The sequence below is a fragment of the Embiotoca jacksoni genome, unplaced genomic scaffold, assembly GCF_022577435.1.
Source record: "Embiotoca jacksoni isolate LCO1_2020_lvr unplaced genomic scaffold, fEmbJac1.0.p SCAF_14, whole genome shotgun sequence".
Taxonomy (NCBI): domain Eukaryota; kingdom Metazoa; phylum Chordata; class Actinopteri; family Embiotocidae; genus Embiotoca; species Embiotoca jacksoni.
The window spans coordinates 8,046,122-8,064,061 of NW_027185274.1; the positions used below are offsets into that span (position 1 = coordinate 8,046,122).

General features: G+C 43.3%; 2 protein-coding genes across 2 annotated transcripts in view; one reads left to right on the forward strand and one right to left on the reverse strand.

The window, feature by feature from the left end:
* inppl1a (inositol polyphosphate phosphatase-like 1a) overlaps positions 1-12,942 on the forward strand; it is a 29,041-nt gene extending 16,099 nt beyond the window's left edge. The window contains exons 9-27 of the mRNA XM_069147804.1: positions 670-820; positions 1,446-1,552; positions 1,955-2,057; positions 2,329-2,525; positions 2,752-2,869; positions 3,252-3,348; positions 3,985-4,123; positions 4,227-4,326; positions 5,142-5,230; positions 5,348-5,429; positions 5,773-5,862; positions 6,676-6,789; positions 7,174-7,350; positions 7,453-7,608; positions 7,788-7,872; positions 8,364-8,450; positions 8,611-9,352; positions 9,820-9,953; positions 10,545-12,942. Of these exons, the coding sequence (XP_069003905.1) occupies positions 670-820; positions 1,446-1,552; positions 1,955-2,057; positions 2,329-2,525; positions 2,752-2,869; positions 3,252-3,348; positions 3,985-4,123; positions 4,227-4,326; positions 5,142-5,230; positions 5,348-5,429; positions 5,773-5,862; positions 6,676-6,789; positions 7,174-7,350; positions 7,453-7,608; positions 7,788-7,872; positions 8,364-8,450; positions 8,611-9,352; positions 9,820-9,953; positions 10,545-10,650 (2,874 nt within the window). The 3' untranslated portion in view covers positions 10,651-12,942. The remainder of the gene's footprint in view (positions 1-669; positions 821-1,445; positions 1,553-1,954; positions 2,058-2,328; positions 2,526-2,751; positions 2,870-3,251; positions 3,349-3,984; positions 4,124-4,226; positions 4,327-5,141; positions 5,231-5,347; positions 5,430-5,772; positions 5,863-6,675; positions 6,790-7,173; positions 7,351-7,452; positions 7,609-7,787; positions 7,873-8,363; positions 8,451-8,610; positions 9,353-9,819; positions 9,954-10,544) is intronic.
* A 1,631-nt stretch (positions 12,943-14,573) lies between these two features.
* phox2a (paired like homeobox 2A) lies at positions 14,574-17,184 on the reverse strand. Its single transcript, XM_069147303.1, has 3 exons — positions 16,913-17,184; positions 15,573-15,760; positions 14,574-15,455 (listed from the first exon to the last, which is right to left on the reverse strand). The coding sequence occupies exons 1-3, from the start codon at positions 17,133-17,135 to the stop codon at positions 14,961-14,963; spliced, it is 906 nt and encodes a 301-aa protein (XP_069003404.1). The 5' UTR covers positions 17,136-17,184; the 3' UTR covers positions 14,574-14,960.
* Positions 17,185-17,940: the final 756 nt, after the last annotated feature.

Below are 17,940 nucleotides of genomic sequence, written 5' to 3' on the forward strand. Positions count from 1 at the left end.
TATGAATGATTTCAGAATATCAGGTGTTTGCATCCTCTGTGGTGACATCCTCTCAGTAACTTCCTGTTGCACAGGAACAGAAATGGTGTTAAGATGAAGAAACGCAGCACCTTATTTTTCCGCTGACGCACAGACAGACCCGATCAATATGTATGACTCATAAGAAGAATGAATGTCTGTCTTCTGGTGAAATCTTTATTTGTCTACTTTTAGAGTAGTTATGACTCTTGTGCTTTTTTGACGTAAGGCTCAAACAGAAACAGGTCCACTTTGTTGTCAAAAATATTTCTGAAGTATGGGATGACCAGAAATTTGTAAACTTGTAAAACTACTATCAAGAGAAACAGGACATTGTCTGTGGTGTTTAAAATTCCGGCTTCTTGTTTTCTAATCTCTGTGGCTGCGTATAACTGACACCGTTTGAAGTCTGTTAATAACAAGCATGAAGCTTGTATTGTGTATGTTAGAACAATGGACGGAGTTGACTTGTCCATTGCATTTATTTTGGAGACCCCTGGTGGTGTTTAGATTTGATACCATTGGAAATTAGCTCTGTAGACACACACACAAGCTTTACCCGTGTGTGTGTGTGTGTGTGTGTGTGTGTGTGTGTGTGCGTGTGCGTGTGCGTGTGCGCGTGCACAATCGTTCTGTTGTGGCTCGTTACAGGTGAAGCTTGATGTTTACCTGGCAGAGCTGACAAAGATTGGAAAGAGTCAGAAGTACACATTGTCTGTGGATGTGGAGGGAGGAAGACTGGTCGTGATGAAGAAGGTGAAGGACAATCAGGAGGACTGGACCACCTTCACACATGACAAAAGTGAGAATTCCACTATCACATTATTTACACACAAAAAACAAGTATTTTCTATACTGTAAAATTTGTAATCAAGAAAATTATTGAGCAGGAATTTGTATAACGAACGACTTAAGGCACCCAGATAGTGACACATCTTATTTTGTCGTCATTATGAAACATTTTAATTTTATTAAATGTTATTTTCCTGGTAAATTATATTCACCTCTGCTGTTTTACCTAATTGGTAATGCTGTATGTCATAAAATAGATTCATTGTTTATGGTATTTGAGGTAGTTTGTATTTTAGGTGAGATGACCTGCCTCTGCTGCACCGTCGGAAACACTCACTAATGTTTTATAGCTGCATCCCATCATTCAACCAGTTTTAATGTATCTTCAGATACATTAGATTAAATGTTTTCTCAGCCTGTAATAACATTATTTTCTGCTTGAGAGACCAATATATAAACTATATGAGGAGTTAATGCTTCCTTTGGCAACTTTTTTGTAAAATGTTTATGTCCTTTTTTTATTGTCTTTCTTCTTTTTAACTTTAACCTTCTTTGACCCTCTCTATCTATTACCTTGACCTTGCTTTTCCTCCGTTCCCTGCCTTTATCTGTAACTCCCCGTCTGTCTCTCTCAGTACGTCAGCTGATCAAGTCTCAGCGAGTGCAGAATAAACTGGGCATTGTGTTTGAGAAGGAGAAGGATAAGAGCCAGAGGAAAGACTTCATCTTTGCTAGTGCCAAGGTCTGTAACTTCACACACACACACACACACACACACTCACAAATATAATTTCTAGGCCGAAGAAAACACGATCACTTACGGTTAATCTATCAAACACCTACACGGAAACATGACAGTGAATATACACGTTTATATTAAAAAAATTACAAAGAAATACTCTCATATATTCCTTTTAATTTGTACGTACATAATTTGAGGACAGTGTCAAGAGTTGTGGAGAAGACCCAAATCACAAATCTTTTCATTAGAAGACATTTTCCACGGAGGCTTTCTGTCTGTCATGTAATTCTCATTACAACAACAACAACAACAAAAAAGATGGAACATACTAATGACAGTCTTTGGCCACAGTTTTGTAAATCAGGCAGCTGAAATACTCACTGCTGTGTGTGTTTGTTTCAGAAACGGGAGGCGTTTTGTCAGCTGCTGCAGCTGATGAAGAACAAACATTCCAACCAGGACGAGCCAGACATGATTTCCATCTTCATAGGCACCTGGAATATGGGTGAGACACACTTCAACACATCCTACAATAATGGCTACACACGCTGACTGATCATACATTTGAAAACCTCGTATCAAAACCTAACACAGTCGCTCATCTGGCCGAGGGAGTACTACGTAACCCTTTGCTGCCCGTCTTTCTCTCTCTTTCTCTACTATCACGATCAAATAAACCAGAAAAGCCAAACAAATAAAAGCAATACAATATGTATATGTATTTCCAGAGCGGGGCATTTTTGATGAAAATGTAAATTTGTGGTCCTTGTCTTTAGGCTCAGTGCCTGCGCCCAAGTCTGTGGCCTCATGGGTGTTGTGTCGCGGCCTCGGGAAGACTCTGGACGAGATGACCGTCACCATCCCTCATGACCTGTATGTGTTTGGAACCCAGGAGAACTCGGTGTGTGATCGGGAGTGGGTGGAGTCCCTACGCGCCATGTTGAAAGAACAGACAGAACTGGACTATAAGCCGGTGAGGAAAGAAGCCAAAGACAAATAATCCTTGACCTCGTTGATGAATATTATATTCTTGGATTTTATTAGTGTTGTATGTGCTTGTTTACACCTTTCACATCTATTCAAGTCATGCCGGGGGATATTGAGAGTTATGTGGAGGGGATATGTTTGAGAAGAAACAGAGTTATTTTTGGAGTGTGTGAATGCAGAAATGACGACTGGAGGTTCCTCATTGTCTGTAGATCGCAGTGCAGACGCTGTGGAACATAAAAATTGCTGTGTTGGTGAAACCTGAACATGAGAACCGGATCAGCCATGTGGGGATGTCCAGTGTCAAGACAGGCATCGCCAACACGCTGGGTAACAACACCACTCTCTCCTCGGTCTTTATTCTTCCTGCACATGCTTCACTTCCCGGTTGAAAAAATAGCAGGAAATATGACCAACGGAACAATTAAACCCAGAATGAAACAATGGGCTAATTAATGGTGTCATCATCATTTTATTACTGCATCTCCTCTTATCACGTTATGATGAAAAAAATTTGACTTGAATTAAGAAAACATCTGGTGTATATTAGATAAACTCTTTAAACTTTCAAAATAAGGTAAATCTTTTCTGACATTTATCTTCATTCCTGCCAACTGAAGATTTATTCATTTATAGTAATGCTTATAATGAGTCATTGACAGTGGATTACTGTTATTATTTAGTTTGAATCTTTGTTTTGATGGTTTTCCAGGTAACAAAGGAGCTGTCGGTGTGTCTTTCATGTTCAACGGAACATCTTACGGCTTCGTGAATTGTCACTTGACGTCAGGGAATGAAAAGATTGCCAGGTGCCTACTACAGTCCCGCGCACACACATATGTAACCGTACACATTTACCTGTGAGGGCACCGGGTTTGTTTGATTGATTTTCCCAACTCCAAAAACCTCTGAATATCCAGACCAAAGACTTTCTGTCATGATTTTCTCTTGTAGCTTTAAAACCTTTTATAACAGCTTTCCTTTGTGGATAGACTCAAATGTTCATATTCTGTGGTTTGAAATTATTATTTTTTTAAAGCTATGATGCGGGACTTTTCCACATAAATTATTGTCTCCTATATTCAAGTCAAATTAGTTTACAAAATGCTCATTAAGCCAATGATATGGAACTTCTGGACTTTCCAAATGTTGTCCCAATGATTGGATCAGATTCTGACACTCAAACAAGTCGTTTTGCATGAGATGTGACACTTTTTATTTAGTTTATCCAGGATTTATTCACAATTTATTGGTTGTTTACAGCAACCACAGAGTAGGCTTTGGCGGAGCCTAATACCAAAGCACATGCTGGCGGTATTCTTGTAATTACTCTCATTGACAGAAGGGGGAGACAGAACAAGTTTAGGAAAACATCACCAGCACACAAACCTATTACTCTGTTACCTCTTATCATCTGTGATGTATGCGACCTTTCATCCCTGCAGGAGGAACCAGAACTACCTCGATATCCTGCGGCTGCTGTCGCTGGGAGACAAACAGCTGAGCTCTTTTGACATTTCACTGCGTTTCACGCACCTCTTTTGGCTGGGAGACCTTAACTACAGGCTGGATATGGACATACAGGTGAAGAAAACAAACACAGATGAGCACAGAATGATGAAATACAACAAACTGGAAATGATCTATCTCTGATCATGTGTTTTTTTGTGTGTTTATGTGCGTACAGGAGATTTTAAACTACATTAACAGGAAGGAGTTTGATCCCCTGCTGAAAGTGGATCAGCTCAACCTGGAGAGGGAGAAGAATAAAGTCTTTTTACGCTTTGGTTAGTATGTCTCGGCCAGTAGAGGTGACTCCTACTCCTTGTGAACCAGCAGATATTCATGAGTCAGAGCGGGATTTTTTTAAAATGTAGTCACTTTTAACAGAAGGTTCCTGTCCTTCAAACTGCGTTTCAGTGGTTTAATAAATACAGCTGAAGTGATGACTCACACTTCCCAAAAGCAGCTGCTCAGCACTGCTGCTGTTCCTCTGAATAGTTCACCAAGACCACTGGTTTTCTTTGCTGACTATAAGAAGAGGAAAACCAGACAAAAGCAGCTGCCGGGTGGAACATTGTTATAAAAAAAATAGTGGCAACCATTGTTTTGGTTTTCTCCCAACATGCTTTTAATACATTACTTAATTTTAATGAAAAGAAGTTTATAAATAAGATTATTATTTCATCTCAATCTCAAATTACTTGTATTTTTTTTGGTCGGTTTTACACTAAATTGACACAAAATTCGTCACCAACATCACAGGTATTTATGCCCCTTTTTGCTTATACTGTACATGCTGTGAGAAACTGCGACATCTTTCTCTTTTATTCATGTCATATGATATTTGACTGAGAAAGTTGCCCTGATCAGCCATTGTGTGTCTCCAATACTGTGAACGTGTCGACACATGCAGCAAACAGCAGGGAACCAGCTCTGACAAAGAGAAAGAGCAGAAACGTTGTTGTGATTCAGTCCTGGTGTCGTGTCACAAGGCAGTTGTCCATTTGTTTTATAAATATACAGACAAGTGTTAATTTGGAGTTATTAATATAAAATTCAAAACTTTGAAGCTTTCTAAAATTGAATGTGTTTGTTGCAGCGGAGGAAGAGATCTCGTTCCCTCCCACCTACCGTTATGAGCGAGGCTCAAGGGACACGTATGTTTGGCAGAAGCAGAAGGCCACAGGGGTACGTTCACTAACCCAAACAATGTCACAGATTAGACTCGCTCCCAGACAGTGTTTCCTCTTTCTTTGAGTCATCTTGATCATTCTGCTGTATCGTCTTTCTCTCTGTCTGTTCCAGATGAGGACAAATGTTCCTTCCTGGTGTGACCGGATCCTTTGGAAGTCATACCCTGAAACACACATTGTCTGCAACTCCTATGGTGAGACCAGAAGAAAATCGTTTTAATTCAATATAGCGGACAGCCTGTTTAGCAACTTTAGCAACAGGGTATCCTAGTTAATTCCACCTCGATATCACTTTCGGCTGGTGCTAGATTGGATCGGCCGCAGGGACCTTCGCTCTAACTCTACGCTGCTTTGATTGGTTGTGTAACCGTCTAATCCTAAACCTCCCACAATGTAACAAAGGTCTCCGGCAAAGTGTTCCTCCGGCTGATCCAATCTGATATCAGCCATCTATACATGCCTCAAAATGCAGCAATTATGTATTTGATGAGTCACTGAACAATAAGTAAACCGAAGTGAATTCTCTTTATTTTCCAGGCTGTACAGATGACATCGTGACCAGTGATCATTCCCCTGTGTTTGCTACATTCGAGGTGGGAGTGACCTCCCAGTTTGTCTCTAAGAAAGGTACAAGTGGATTAACTGAAACTCTCCAGGAAATAATTTTTACCCCCGATGAGATGACGTTTCCAATATGTTTGTGTGTTGTGTGGCATGGTTTAAGGAAAAACCTGTTGAAATTCTGTGAGGAAAATCACTGGGTGGATCCACAGAATATTTTTCACAACCTTGCATGACAGGGCATTTGGCCTGCTACATGCCATACATCTTGGAATCCAGTAGATGGCAGTGAAGTTCAATAGTAACAAAACATAAGTCAGAAGTCCAGAAATACAATGACTCCATATCACAACCCACATGTTCCTGCTCAAACTTAATACAGCAAACACTTTTGCAGTTTTTCCTGATGTTAAAATTGTAACATCAGCACCAAAATATATCCAGACATACAGTTGCAGATTTGCATACAGAGGAGAGGAGTATTGGCCTTGGCAGAGGTCTGCGCTCTCTCTGAGTCTGTTTTTTTTGTTCCAGCTTTTTATTTCTTCTTCCTGTCAATCTTCCTCCTGGTTTGACTTTGTCTCTCTTTCTTCAGTTCTCCCTCCTTTTTCACAAGATTTGGGATTTTGCATGTTCTTGTAGTTAGTGCCAGTTGACTGAACAATGTTTAATCTTTTCACATTCATGATCCATTATATGTTTCTGGCTCACTCTTTTTTTTTCTTTTATTTAGTGAAATGCCACATTTAAAAGGTACTGATATGGTTTCTGCCTTTGTTACATGCTACTCTGCTCCACCCACTCACATGTTTCTCCCCTCTCTTTCCGTCTTGTCTTCCTCCGTCCCCCACTCCCTCCTGTCCACCTGTTTCTATGTAGGGCTGCCGAAGTCCTCAGAGCAGGCCTACATCGAGTTTGAGAGCATTGAGGCCATCGTGAAGACGGCGAGCAGGACCAAGTTCTTTATCGAATTCTACTCCACTTGTCTGGAAGGTGAGGTGAACATGCTGAACCTCTGCGGTGACTCATTCACTCGCACTGATTTACTTCAGTCTGACAGAAATCCAGCAGCAGGAGTCACGGCACAGACGTGGTTCCTGTAACACCGGGTGGATGTAATGAAACTGTGTCTGCTTCTTCTTTTTGTATCCCTCCCCCTCCCTCCCTATCTCAGGCAGTCAGTATACCTTTAAGCTAGAATCCATATTTGACCTGTGCTGCGTCCCCACCTCCTGTCCACCGTGTACTTTTGAATGAAACATCTCCCTCCTCTCCCTCCCACCCTGCTCCCTTTGTCCTTTCTCCCCTCCACTCCGCCCTGCATTTTTCTCTCTCTCTCTCTCTGTCTGTCTCTCTCTCTCTCTCTCTCACCTGTAGAGTTTAAGAAGAGTTACGAGAACGACAGTCAGAGCAGCGACAACGTCAACTTCCTGCGTGTTGGCTGGTCCAACAAGCAGCTAACAACCCTCAAACCTCTTTTGTCGGAGATCGAGTACCTGCAGGACCAACATCTGCTGCTAACGGTGAAATCACTGGATGGATACGAGTCCTACGGTATAAACAGAGTCTTTGTGCTTGTGGTGCGGTTCTTTGAGGTTGAGAAAGTGATGCGGTTACTTGTGGGCTGACAAACAACCTCGCGTTTTCCTCTGTTAGGAGAGTGTGTGTTGGCTCTGAAGTCAATGATCGGCAGCACAGCGCAGCAGTTCCACACCTACCTGTCCCACCGTGGCGAGGAAACAGGAAATATCCGGGGCTCCATGAGGGTCAGAGTCCCCTCTGAAAGGATGGGAACCAGGGAGAGACTGTATGGTAATGCACTTAATATGCAACACTGTGGTGAAAGTCTGATGGACTGTGCAGACGGAGAAGGAAATATAGAAAGGAGAGTAAAAAAAAACAAAAAACGATCTCTCCTGAAGACGTCGGTGATATGAATTGTCCACCTCGTGGAGTTTGACTTTAAAACAGTTTTTACTGTTGTATTTCAGAGTGGATCAGTGTGGACAAGGATGAGACAGGAGGACCTAAAGGGAAATCCACGATGGTATCCAGAGTCGGACACGAGTATGTGAAGTCAGTACACGCCACTTTTTTCCATTTTGTATTTCAGTTTTATGGTGAAATGCAATAAGTTAAATCTACATACTGTAGCCAAAACAATATGACCACTCAATATCTGTGAATAAAATGAATTTTGTCATAAATACTGCCCATGTCGAAGCCTGGGGTGTATTAGATAGTTAGTGATCAGTCAGTTCCTGTAGTCATTGCGTTGCCATTCAGTTCATGTTGTCATGTGGGTTTTTTTTTCTAAACTTGGTTTTCTGTATTTTGAAAGAGTATAAATGGACGCTGGCTTAAAGCTCCCAAAACTCTGAAACGGTCAAGTTGGCTGATTGACTGATGAAATACAGCATGATTGAAAGCTGTAGTTTTCAGTCCAGTTAGGTTTTAGGATTCTTAAATGTAGTGTGCAGATACTGGTATCCTACAATATACGTCAGTGATGTGCAGACGCCATTCTGGGCTCTGTGCTAACTTATCATCATATCTTCTGGATGAAGGCCGTCCGTGGTTCGTAAGCAGCTTGGAGAGCTGGGAAAGGTCAGCGAGGAGGGAGAAAGAAGCACCAAGGAGGAAACTGCTGCAAGGTACACTCATGATCCACTCATGTGCTTTACACACAAAGTGAACCACGCACAAAAGACAACCCTTTTGACACACGTTTGACGCGGGACAGTTAAAATAACAGTGGAAATAATGGAGCATGAAACGTAACCGCTCAACCACCTGCTGTGTTTTTGTGTGAAGACCCAAACAGGATACATCAGACGGTGATCCGTCAATCAGCAAGAACAGCTACAATAATCCCGCCTACTACATCCTGGAGGGCGTCCCCAACCAGTCAGCTGCAGCGATGTCCCCTGAGCTTCTCCCGTCTCCTACCTCAGCGAACCCCCTGGCAGTTAAGGCCCCTATACCCTCAGCTGTGGCTCGAACCAAACCCCCCTGTGCGACCTCGGGGCCGCCTCAACGCGGCAGACCCGTGACAGGACACCAGGTTCGGGCCATCAGCGAGGAGGGCTCCTCAGAAGACGATGGAGGGGCTTGTGTGGCGGCAGCACAGGCAGGAGGTGTTGGAGGAACAGTTGGAAGCACGCTGAATCGACCCCCTCCTGACTTTCCGCCTCCTCCTCTCCCTAAGGGAGCACTGGAGATGGTGGCAGAGGCCCCCTTCACCAAACCCCGCCCTCTTTACCCAGACCTGGCTGAGGTCAGGATCCCAGCCGCCGGCCCCGTTGCCCCACTCGCCCTCGGGGAGGGTTTTAGGCGAGGAGGAGTCGGAGCGGGGGCGCTGGACGACCAGTCCTGTTCTGTGCTCCAGATGGCAAAGACACTGAGTGAGAGTGAGTTTCCTGGACAGCCGCCACGCGCTCCATCAGCACCACCGCCTCTTCGAGGGCAGCCCATGGGTTTAGGTCTGGACGCGTGCCGCACCTTCCCGCCCAGAAACCCCATCCCAGAAAGCATCGCGGAGGACATGCCTGAGGAGGTGAGCGCTGCATTGGAACTCATGCGGCTCATTTCGGTTCTTATTCAACAAGGTGGTTTTTTTTTTAATCTAATGCTGATGTTAAAGTTTTGGCAGCTACTAGAAGAGAAGCTTAGACTTTGTGGGAAGGTTTTGTGTAGTTTCTTTCAGGCCATCACAGCTTTTGGAAAAAAAAATTTCAAAGACTCTGTCCTGAGCTTGGACTCAGTTATTTAGCGATTTAATTGCATAATATCTAATGTCTCTACTGTTCATAAAGCCATCTGTAAGGTGCTAGCGCAGGATCTGGATCACTTTCTTTAGTTTTAGGTGCCTCCACCTGGGGTGAAGGAGGAAAGAAAACAAAAAAGCCCATGCCAGACTCTGGCATGTTGTATCCTTCACTGTTACATGGTTATCATCCTGCTGTGGCAGCTGTGTTGAGCTGAGATGATTCCTAAGCATCTTCTTGCGTTTCTCCTGCTCAGGCACTTTGGGGCAGCAGTAGTTCGTCTTTGTCGGTGGGGGACTCTTCAGTGGGAGAGTGGCTGCAGAGACTGGGACTGGAGAGGTATGAGCAGGGTCTTCTACACAACGGCTGGGACGATCTGGAGTTCCTCAGGTACAAACAGTCACACGCTCAGAGGTAGACATTTGAGCTTCAAATAATGCAGTGGTAGATTGACATGAAAACACTGTTCGGGTACTGATATAGTTTCACTTTTTTTCATTATTCAACACAATAAACCAGGAACAGAAGTGGAGATTGTGACTAGAAATGTGCTGATTGTTTAGGTCTCCTTTGCTGTTGGGTTGAAGATGTGTGAACTGTCCACATTTTAGAGTTTGTAGCTTCTTTGCAGCAACGCCTCTGTTCACGATCAGCTTTATTCAAAGTCTTTACTACATGTATTATATGAGTTTGAACAGATGTGGATGTAAACTGCTACTTTACCGGTTGGCTGAGGCATACTATGCAACTGCAACGGGATAATTCTAGTTTATCGTGTCATATTTTGGGCTGAAGCTTACTAATGAATCATATTTATCAATGGAATAGTTCTGTGCACCTCTTTAATAACAATTGTTCTGAATAATGCTGTTCACATGCTATTTGTCCTGAAAACTACAGGTGTTCAACGAAAACCTTGTTTGCTCCGTTCAGGCATTTTTCATCATTTGTTTCCCACTGAGTCGTTTTTTCTTTTTCCAGTGACATCACCGAGGAGGACCTGGAGGAGGCGGGAGTGCTCGACCCCGCCCACAAACGAATCCTGCTGGAGAGCCTCCGGCAGCAGCAACAGCAGCAGCAGAAATAAACTGTCTCAAACTGGTCCATGACTGGTCCAAACCGGCCCTGGTGCCACACCAGGTCCCAAGAGGCCAAATCTCAGCTGAACTGATCTGAATTGAACTGAACTGAACTGAACTGAACTGAGCTGAGCTGAGCTGGAACGTGCCAATTAATGCCAGACTGTGCCTTCTGAGAGAAATTGCACTCCATTTGTACTTTTCAAAAACACTCGTTGAACCAACGTCCTTTTTCTCATGTACTGTATGTGTGTTGTCATTGTCATAGATGTGGCCTTATTTAATGCTAATCATTTCAGTCCTTCAAGCGTCACTACGAGCACTAATTGGATTTAATTCCAGCCAGGAGATTATTTTTCTGACCAAACAGAGTTAGAGTTCCAACTTGTGTAGAGCAGCCGATGTGTTGATGCCGTGTCAGGTCTGTCGCACCATCAGATCTGACCTGCAGCTTCAAGATAGCATTTCCTGTCTTTGTCCACAGAAACCTTAGCTGAGAATTGACGGAGTTTAAAACTGCTCCGACATTTCCGAACTGTCGGGTATGTGCTGACAGGAAAAGAAGCGAATGTGAGATAAACTCCTACTTTTCAAATTGTGTATTTCTGTGACGACGTCCGACCTACTGTTATTTAAACGGTGGTCTGTGTTGTCTGAGCGTCTCTGCGTGTATTTATGGGTTTATGTTTTGTTTTTTTTGTTTTTTTTATGATAAAGGGAATCGTCAGTAAACCAATCAAATCAGTCGTTTTAGAGCTAAAAGTGCAGATTTCATCTTGGTACAACATTTCAGTGACTGTTCGCAGTCCGTTTTAACTTGTCTGCTATGTGATTTGTCCTCATTTGACATTTCAGCTTGTTTTCTGACTGATTGGTTCATTTTACTATTTGAGGTCAATTAACTTAAGTGGACAAATGCAGCAGTGTTTTTCCGCACAATCAGTATTAATATTGGTTGATGAAAACCTTGAGACGATAAGGCAATAAAATCACAAATGTACCTGAGGTAAAAAAAAAAAATGCTGCACCCAGGTGAAATATGACTTCAGACAGTACATTTCTCATGCTCACACTTTGTCTGCGAGGTTGCTAAATTTAAATATTTTTTTTTTAAAAGACCCCGGTTTGACACATTTCTCACTCCATTTCATTTCAAACTGTGTCAGTGAAGCAGTGTTCAGGGAATTGGTTAAATAGATTAACTAACGGTGTTTCTGCTGTAGATTTAATAAGCCATCAGTTTACCATTTGTTATAAAACCTTTTTTTTTTTTTTTTTTTTTTTTTGCCTGTATTAATTTTAGAGATTTTTCTTGTGTAACTGCTCTTTTGTGACGTTACTGGAGCTGTTGCCTAGTTTTAGGATCATTTACATGGGAGAAGATGTCACTTCACACAACACAAAAGCAGAGAAGTCAGGTTTCTGCAGGACGTGTACAGTTTGAAGCGAGGGGCACTTGTTTCTTGAAGTAACCAGCAGGTGGTGCTGCTACTCAACAAACCTCATCAGTAGATGCTGACGGTGGGAAAACGTGGTCAATTCTTAGTTTATATCTTGTTTTTAAGCAGTTAAAGATCTAATTGTTAACGTACGTTCAGACTGCTTTTATATGTTCATGATTTAAATCCGGCTTCCTCTTCTGCCCGTGACACCAGAAGCTAAACTGAAAAGACAGTTTAATGTTATTGTTTTAAGAGATGTGGATTCATTTCAACACGCCTGGCACCTTTTCCTTATCCAGGCGGATCACACTAAACAGCTTCTTCAGATAAGCACACAGCTCGCCTTTTCTTCTAAAATGTGATTTCAATTATTTTTGCCATGTCTACATCTCACTACGAGAAGCCCTAAATACCATGAAACCTTCATTCATGTCTTCTAATTTTGTTTTTGACCCAAACCCATATTTAATTATTGTTGCTCTTGTACAATTTTAGATGACTCGCCTGTGTTTTATGTTCAATGTGTCTCAGACTTTAACAGCCACAGAGCAGAGAACGTGGCTCTGCTGTTCAGACGTGTTAAATCTTTGTTGTTGTTTTTTTTTTTTAAAGGATTTTGGGCCTTTCAGTGTTCTCAATGATTTGTGTGTATGTGTGTGTGTGTTTATGTTTGTGTGTGTGTGTGTGTGTGTGTGTATGTGTGCGCGCATGTGTGAAAAAGAGACATGTTTTCTCTTACACTCCATTTCATCATGCTCCTTCATGTAGTCTTCTACTTTGGTTGTTTTAAGTTAATGCAAGTTGTTCACCCATGTATTTTTTTTTTTTTTTTCAATTAAAATCGAATATCTTTCCTTATTTTATAGATTCACTCATTTTCTTGTTTTGTCTTCTGCAGGGAAAGATAAAGAGATGAAGCGGTTATTATGGTCTGTAAGCCGTAGACCTGCTGCCTCAGAAAGGGAAAGACCGTATGGTAAAATCAAATTACGTGACAGTCATTACCTTTTTAATTGATTTTAGGAGCTCATACCTCAGAACTGTCAGTTTCTGAGGTCTGACACTGCACATAATCCACAACACGCTCATCATTTTGTCACACACAAGAAAGCAGATCATGAAATGCGTCAGGTAGTGCCTCCATAATGTAGATTTATTAGAATATTCAGAGTAGTGCTATAACTTCTCATTCACTAGAGCTTTCTGTCATACTTTTCATTGACGTGTTGAGACAGGTGCTCTCCAATGAAATAGATCTGTAAAGCAAAAAAAAACAAAAAAACAATGCTACCTAATATTTATATTACTAATTACAGAATTTACAGTCACAAAAGTGTATGGAGCAGTTCAAAGAAAGGTGTGGGGTTTCTCACTGACAATAAAAAATATTAATAAATACATGGGTTTTTTTTTTTCCTTTTTTAGTTTGATTTCTGCCGTAAACTCTCCCTCCTAAATCAGTTTTGCTACACTGATTTTCAACAAATGGAAACAGATGATTTACAGGCAACTTTGTGAGGTGAAATAAAGAAAGTACAAACGGATGCTCTGTTTTTGTCTTATTGCAAGAAAAAAAAAGGCATCAACAGGAACAAAAATCTGGTTATAAATGAACATACAGTAGAAAACTCCATGTTTGGACCAGGTTGTGTTTCATTTGCGAGATAGATTATCCCTTATTTGTCGGCTGTGGGAGAGTTAATGAACATCGGCCAAAACAAAGGGTCAGAGTGGGCGGTGAGATGCAAGTCTGCTCGAGCTCACGCCGCAGACTGAAGCACTGCCCGCTCAACAAAAATCATTTGTTCCCATCAGTGGAGCAGGAGAATAGAAAAGCTTCTCAGTCGGTTGAAGTGAGAAACCAGCCGTAGTACCGTGACACCAACAAGTCATTTACAACGAGACTAACAGACCTGCTCTGTGTGTAACTCCGGTCGGAAACTGCTGCAGATGTGAACTAAAATGGGGTTAAAACGCCTCAAGTTCTCTGCCTCGTTCCCTCGCAGAATTCGAACAGAATTCGATGGGTGAAGGCGTGATGGGACGGGATGAGAGTGTGGGAGTCGGGACTTGACGAGGGCAAAGAAGGAGGAGGGGATGATCTGAACTTGGGGAGGTGTCTGGTCTGGACCCGCTGCTCTAATTGGATTTAGGGGTGCCCCGCTCTGCTCGGCAAAGAGGTTTAGGGGGGGACCCCCGTTCCTTGTGGTGGAAGTCTGTGTGTCAGGGGGCTTTAGAGGTGGTTGTGCTTGAGGGTAAAAGTTTTGTTTGTTTTGTTTCCCCAGCAGAGACTGGAGCATGATGTTTAGACTTCTGCTTTAAGCCGGTACCTGACCGCCATGCTCATCGGAGCTGCCGCCGCTTGTTGCGATGCAGTGAGTGTGGGAATGCGAGCGCAAGAAAAGACAGACGAGATGGAGGAAAAGAGGTTCTGTATTCATGTGTGGTGTGAACATCTGACGTGTTTATGAGTCAGATCGGTTCCGATCCAGCTGTACACGAACATCCTTTAAGAGCCTGTTCAGTTCAGCATCATTAAATAGAGTATGTCTTTTAGGTTTTATGGGAGAAACAGGGATTTCTGGTCAAACTGTTTGAATGTGAAGTCAACTCGGGAAGGAAACTGCCCATTGTCCTGGTGGTTCTGCAGGTGTTGTGTGCACACGGTTGCATAACATTTTGATGGTGACCAGACCTGTGATTTTATTATCTGAGTTGTGAATGAGTTTGGCAGGGCGGTTTTTCAGAGAAGAACGAAGGCCTTGCTGAACAGCAGCAGACTACACCGGTGAACTCAGCGTGATGATGGGTAAGTCTCTCCACAAAAGCCAGAAACTCTGTTCCAGTTTGTTTCTCATTTTCTCTCCGTCTGTGCTTCAGAACAGATTTGTCTTGATGGCGGGATTGGGTTTTCTGTGGAAGGAGGACAGGACTCCAGCAAAGGGCCCGGTCATACTGTCCGCCGGCTGCCAGGCCTTCAGAATCTCCTGAGTCTGGACAGCCGGCTGAGCCACGGCCGGGTTGGACGGCCCCAGGCTGGACCAGCTCGGGGGCTTCAGCCCCTGGAGAACCGGAGAGCTGGAGGTGTTGACATAGCCGCTGTTGACAGGAGCCGGGCTGGGGCTCAGGCTGGCGGGGCTCCCCAGGTTTCCACTGGCAGAGCCCGGCAGGGAGGCCGTGCTGTCAGGTGTGGGGCTGCAGGTGGACTCTTTGGACTCGTCGTCATCTGATGAAGATCTCGGCTCTCCGCTCTTCTTCCCTCCGGAGCTGCCGCTGGTGTTGCTGCCTGTGGTGCCACCAGAGCTGTTGACTTTGGCGTTGGCTGCGCGCTCCTGCTTACGGAATTTGGCACGCCGGTTCTGAAACCACACCTGTCAATCACAGACAGAGGCAACGTTTATTTTTGATGTTTGATCGTGTCGGGTAACGCGACATTCACGTCATTTTTGGTGAAGTTGTGCAGCCGATTAAAAGCCTGTTCCTCCCACCTGTACTCGGGCCTCGGTCAGGTCGATCTTCAGCGCCAGCTCCTCTCGGGTGTAGATGTCCGGGTAGTGCGTCTCGGCGAAGACCCGCTCCAGCTCCTTCAGCTGGGAGCTGGTGAAGGTGGTCCTGATGCGCCGCTGCTTCCTCTTCTCGTTCAGGCCGGAGGGGTCCGAGAAGAACTTGTAAGGGACTGAAGGGAGAATAATTATATCCGTTTAGTGGTTGAAAAGCAAAATGTTACATGATTGTAAACTTACAGAGACCGTGGACTACAATAACGAAAAAAAATACGCGGAGGCCATCATGCGTAAAAGAAGAAGGACTCCTGTTACGTCGTCGGATTTTTACACTCAGACATGTTTTTTTAAACAACGTTTTCAGAAGGTATTTTTTGTCAAAATGAAACTGTTAATCGTTCGTATAGGAGGTGGAACAATTGATTGATTGTTTTCAGAGGTAATTAGAACGGACAAAATGAGACCAAAAATATTAATTTATACCGGTTTTCTTTTTACTTTATTTAGCCTGAAACGTTTTTTTATAACATTAACTGAGAGCTCTGGCCTCCGACATACATTAAATGAAGCTGAACTTACTCAAATCGTTTCTAGACATAAAAACGTAATGGGCTGTTTATTTAGCGAAATTATTATAACAGTGTTGGTGACCACACATTCTTAATCTAGATAGAAATATCACAATGCACAATTCAATTTAAGCCTGTCAAAAGTTCACCCGCCAGAAAAAAAAAACAACAATGGATAATGAATGTAAATTCTTGAATTTAATTCGATTTGGATACAATTATGATTGTAAATAAATAATTATTTGTTTTAGTCGGGCTACTATTATTATTATTATTAGGCTATTATTATGAGCCCCTCACCCCTGATTTATTACAGATTGATGTAAATATCCAACTTTAATCTTAAAAATTCTTTTCGCTTTTCAACAAATTTTGTCACGTACGAGGTAACGCAGATTCATCATGAAAATGTGCTCTTTCATAAATTAATAATTGCAGCTATTCAATTAGAATTGAGTCTGTTAAAATGAACACAATGTAAAACAATTTAGGCCTACAGGCCTGAAATTAGGTGGTTAGGTCATCTCTAAAGAAACACATAGCTGACAATTAAATGTAATTTTTTTTTTTTTTTTTTTTTTTTTTTTTATGGAATAGGCCAATTGTTTTAGAAATATTTGAAAAAAAAAAAAAAGAAGTTCAGCTCATACAATTATTTCCTCGCTTTAAAACAATTCAGCATAACGCACAAGAATCGCCGCGTCTTGTTTCGTTTATTTACAGGAGAATAACCAGCTGGACGTCGGTGTGATCTACCTGAGGAGTAAGGCGTGGGCTGGTGCTCTCGCAGGGCTCCCAGAGTGCAGCTGGCCGTGCTGAGCGGAGTGCAGCCCGGGTTGGAGAAAGGTCCGCTCCGGATCGGGTTGTACTGGAAGGAGCTGGCCTGGCTGCAGGAGCTGAAGTCCGCGTAGGCCGACGCTTCCATTGCCGCCATGCAGGAGTCATAGGAGTTCAGGTAGGAGTAATCCATCTTATACATCGAGGTCAGCCGGTGCAAAACACCGGTCTGCGAAAAAAAAATAAACCGGCGAGGTGACGTGCCAGGGGGCTTCAGGTGTGTCTGCAGCTGCCTTTTTTTTTTTTTTTTAACGTTGAAGGTAACGGTGAATGGAGTCGGAGCAGGTTTCTCTCTCCAGAATTGACCAACACAGCCGGTTCGTCTCTCCAAAACTCTTTGCAGCTCTGTGGTTTATATCTCACTGTCGCGCGGGTGTTTTTCTTGTAAGTAATCCAGATGTTTTCAGCTCCACTCTTCCTCTATCACTTTCTCCCGGTCTTCTCTCTGTATTTGTGTATGTGTGTGTGTGCGTGTGTGTGTGTGTGTGTGTGTGTGTGTGTGTGTGTCCGTCCGTCCGTCCGTCTCTTCAGGCTACCCTCCGTGGACTGCAGCTCGCTCTGCGCTCGCGCTCCTCCGTTTGACAGCGCTGCTGCGGCTCGCGCGATGTTTATAATAAACTTGGCAGGGCGCGAGACAATAGCGAGGCGGTGGTCTAGTTTCCATGACAATGCCACCAGCGAGTGAGCGTGGACACGGAGGACGCACCCCTCCCTCCCCCCACCTCCTCCTCCTCCTTCCTCCTCCTTCTTCTCCTCCTCCCACCGCTCGCTGCACCGCCCACGCGGTCCACGGCATCGCGAGCTCGCAGGTGTCAGCAGAGTTAAATCTAAAAAAAAAAAAACAAACAAACAACGGCTTCTTCATTTAAATCGCCACAATCTGCATGTGCATCCTTTATCGGACGTGTCTGATCCCGGTGAGTTCGGTCTTCCCTCTCAAGCCAGAT

Coding starts and splice junctions, on each gene's coding strand:
- phox2a (XM_069147303.1), bottom strand. CDS start 17,135: ATGTATAAGATGGATTACTCCTACCTGAACTCCTATGACTCCTGCATG. Junction 15,761..16,912: donor GCCCACGCCTTACTCCTCAG/GTAGATCACACC, acceptor TTCTCCCTTCAG/TCCCTTACAAGTTCTTCTCG. Junction 15,456..15,572: donor TGACCGAGGCCCGAGTACAG/GTGGGAGGAACA, acceptor TGTGATTGACAG/GTGTGGTTTCAGAACCGGCG.